Source organism: Dendroctonus ponderosae, unplaced genomic scaffold (genome assembly GCF_020466585.1).
Source record: "Dendroctonus ponderosae isolate FM_Combo_2020 unplaced genomic scaffold, Dpon_F_20191213v2 Dpon_F_20191213_6, whole genome shotgun sequence".
NCBI lineage: Eukaryota > Metazoa > Arthropoda > Insecta > Coleoptera > Curculionidae > Dendroctonus > Dendroctonus ponderosae.
Genome location: NW_026018814.1, coordinates 4,287,088 through 4,288,266, shown reverse-complemented (window position 1 = coordinate 4,288,266; position 1,179 = coordinate 4,287,088). Strand labels below are relative to the sequence as shown.

The following is a 1,179-nucleotide window of genomic DNA, read 5'->3' as shown; positions in this document are numbered from 1 at the left end:
TGTTTGTTTTCTTGCCACTTAACAATGTTAGGTCAGATTGTTTTCTTTTGATCCAAAGAATATCGCAGTACCTTTTTGATTATGTGCTTACGGGGCACCGTGTATATAAATTGCGATCCTAAGATTTTGAGCGAAACACCTCTGAAGAAGCGTGGTGCTGGTGCTTTCAAAACGTCACAAAGAAATTCTTTCCAACCAAGTTGTAAAAGTAAAGTAAAACTTCATCAATAATGAATTCTTACCTTGAAGCCACATGACTATCCGAAGTAGTTTTCCGCGGTGTTTTGCTTTTGCGTTGCAATGTGTCMGCRTATTTTCTTTCTCGGCCGCCGCCACTGTAACTCCTGCTTCGAGGAAACCGTTTAGCTGCAGCTTCAACGCTTGCGTTATCGGCCTCATCAGCTTCRAATGCTTCATTGTCTCCTTGAAACCGGACGCTTAACAAACCGCGCGCTTTCTTGGTGGGCGAATCTGGAGTCGCCGTGGAAGCTCCACGATGAGGAATCTGAAAAACAAGACAAGCATTTACTACGATTTTCAGCATTCAATTGAGCATTAAGCCCATGAAAGTGGCGGCTTTAGTGGAAGGATTTGCTATACGTCTCTGAGCAGTCAGAGTATCATCATAGCGGATAGAGGAGGCGACGATAATGGAAAAAAGGGTGAGTCTACATGGACAGCAACAAATAATGAGCGAAGAAAAACGAGAGGCGAAATCCCCACATTTGAAAAAGGGAGCAAACTTTAGCATCCAAGGGCTACTATCAGTTTAAGAGCAGAAGCGTCCAGTTGTAAAGAAGTCGAAAATAAGATTTTTTCAGACCACCAGAGGAGGTTCAGAAGAGGTCACAGTATCCACCAGAGGAGGATATTGACGAATGTCTAGATCATTATGTGGAGACGAAATATTAAGACAAAAAAAAAGTGTAGGCTGCATCGACCATAGTCTCCTAGTTGGAATTAAAGACATTTCCAGATAGCACACAAATATTACAGTTATATTTTTTTGCAATATTTAATATAGGTTGAAGCGACCGATTCTTGAATATTATAACTATATTTATTATAAACATTTCTTTGACATTTAAATCAGGTATTTAAGAAATATTATTTAAAAGTATATATTTTACATTTAAATCAGATATTTACGAAATGTTTTTTTTGCACTATTTAATATAG

At 38.6% G+C, this 1,179-nt stretch overlaps 1 protein-coding gene across 4 annotated transcripts in view; it reads right to left on the bottom strand.

Annotated features, from left to right (window-relative positions):
* The window catches only part of LOC109536006 (protein prickle), a 244,034-nt gene that overhangs the window by 1,205 nt on the left and 241,650 nt on the right, over positions 1 to 1,179 (bottom strand). For all 4 annotated transcript variants that reach the window (XM_048667669.1, XM_048667667.1, XM_048667666.1 and 1 more), the window contains one exon: positions 243 to 505. In XM_048667669.1, the coding sequence (XP_048523626.1) occupies positions 243 to 505 (263 nt within the window). The remainder of the gene's footprint in view (positions 1 to 242; positions 506 to 1,179) is intronic.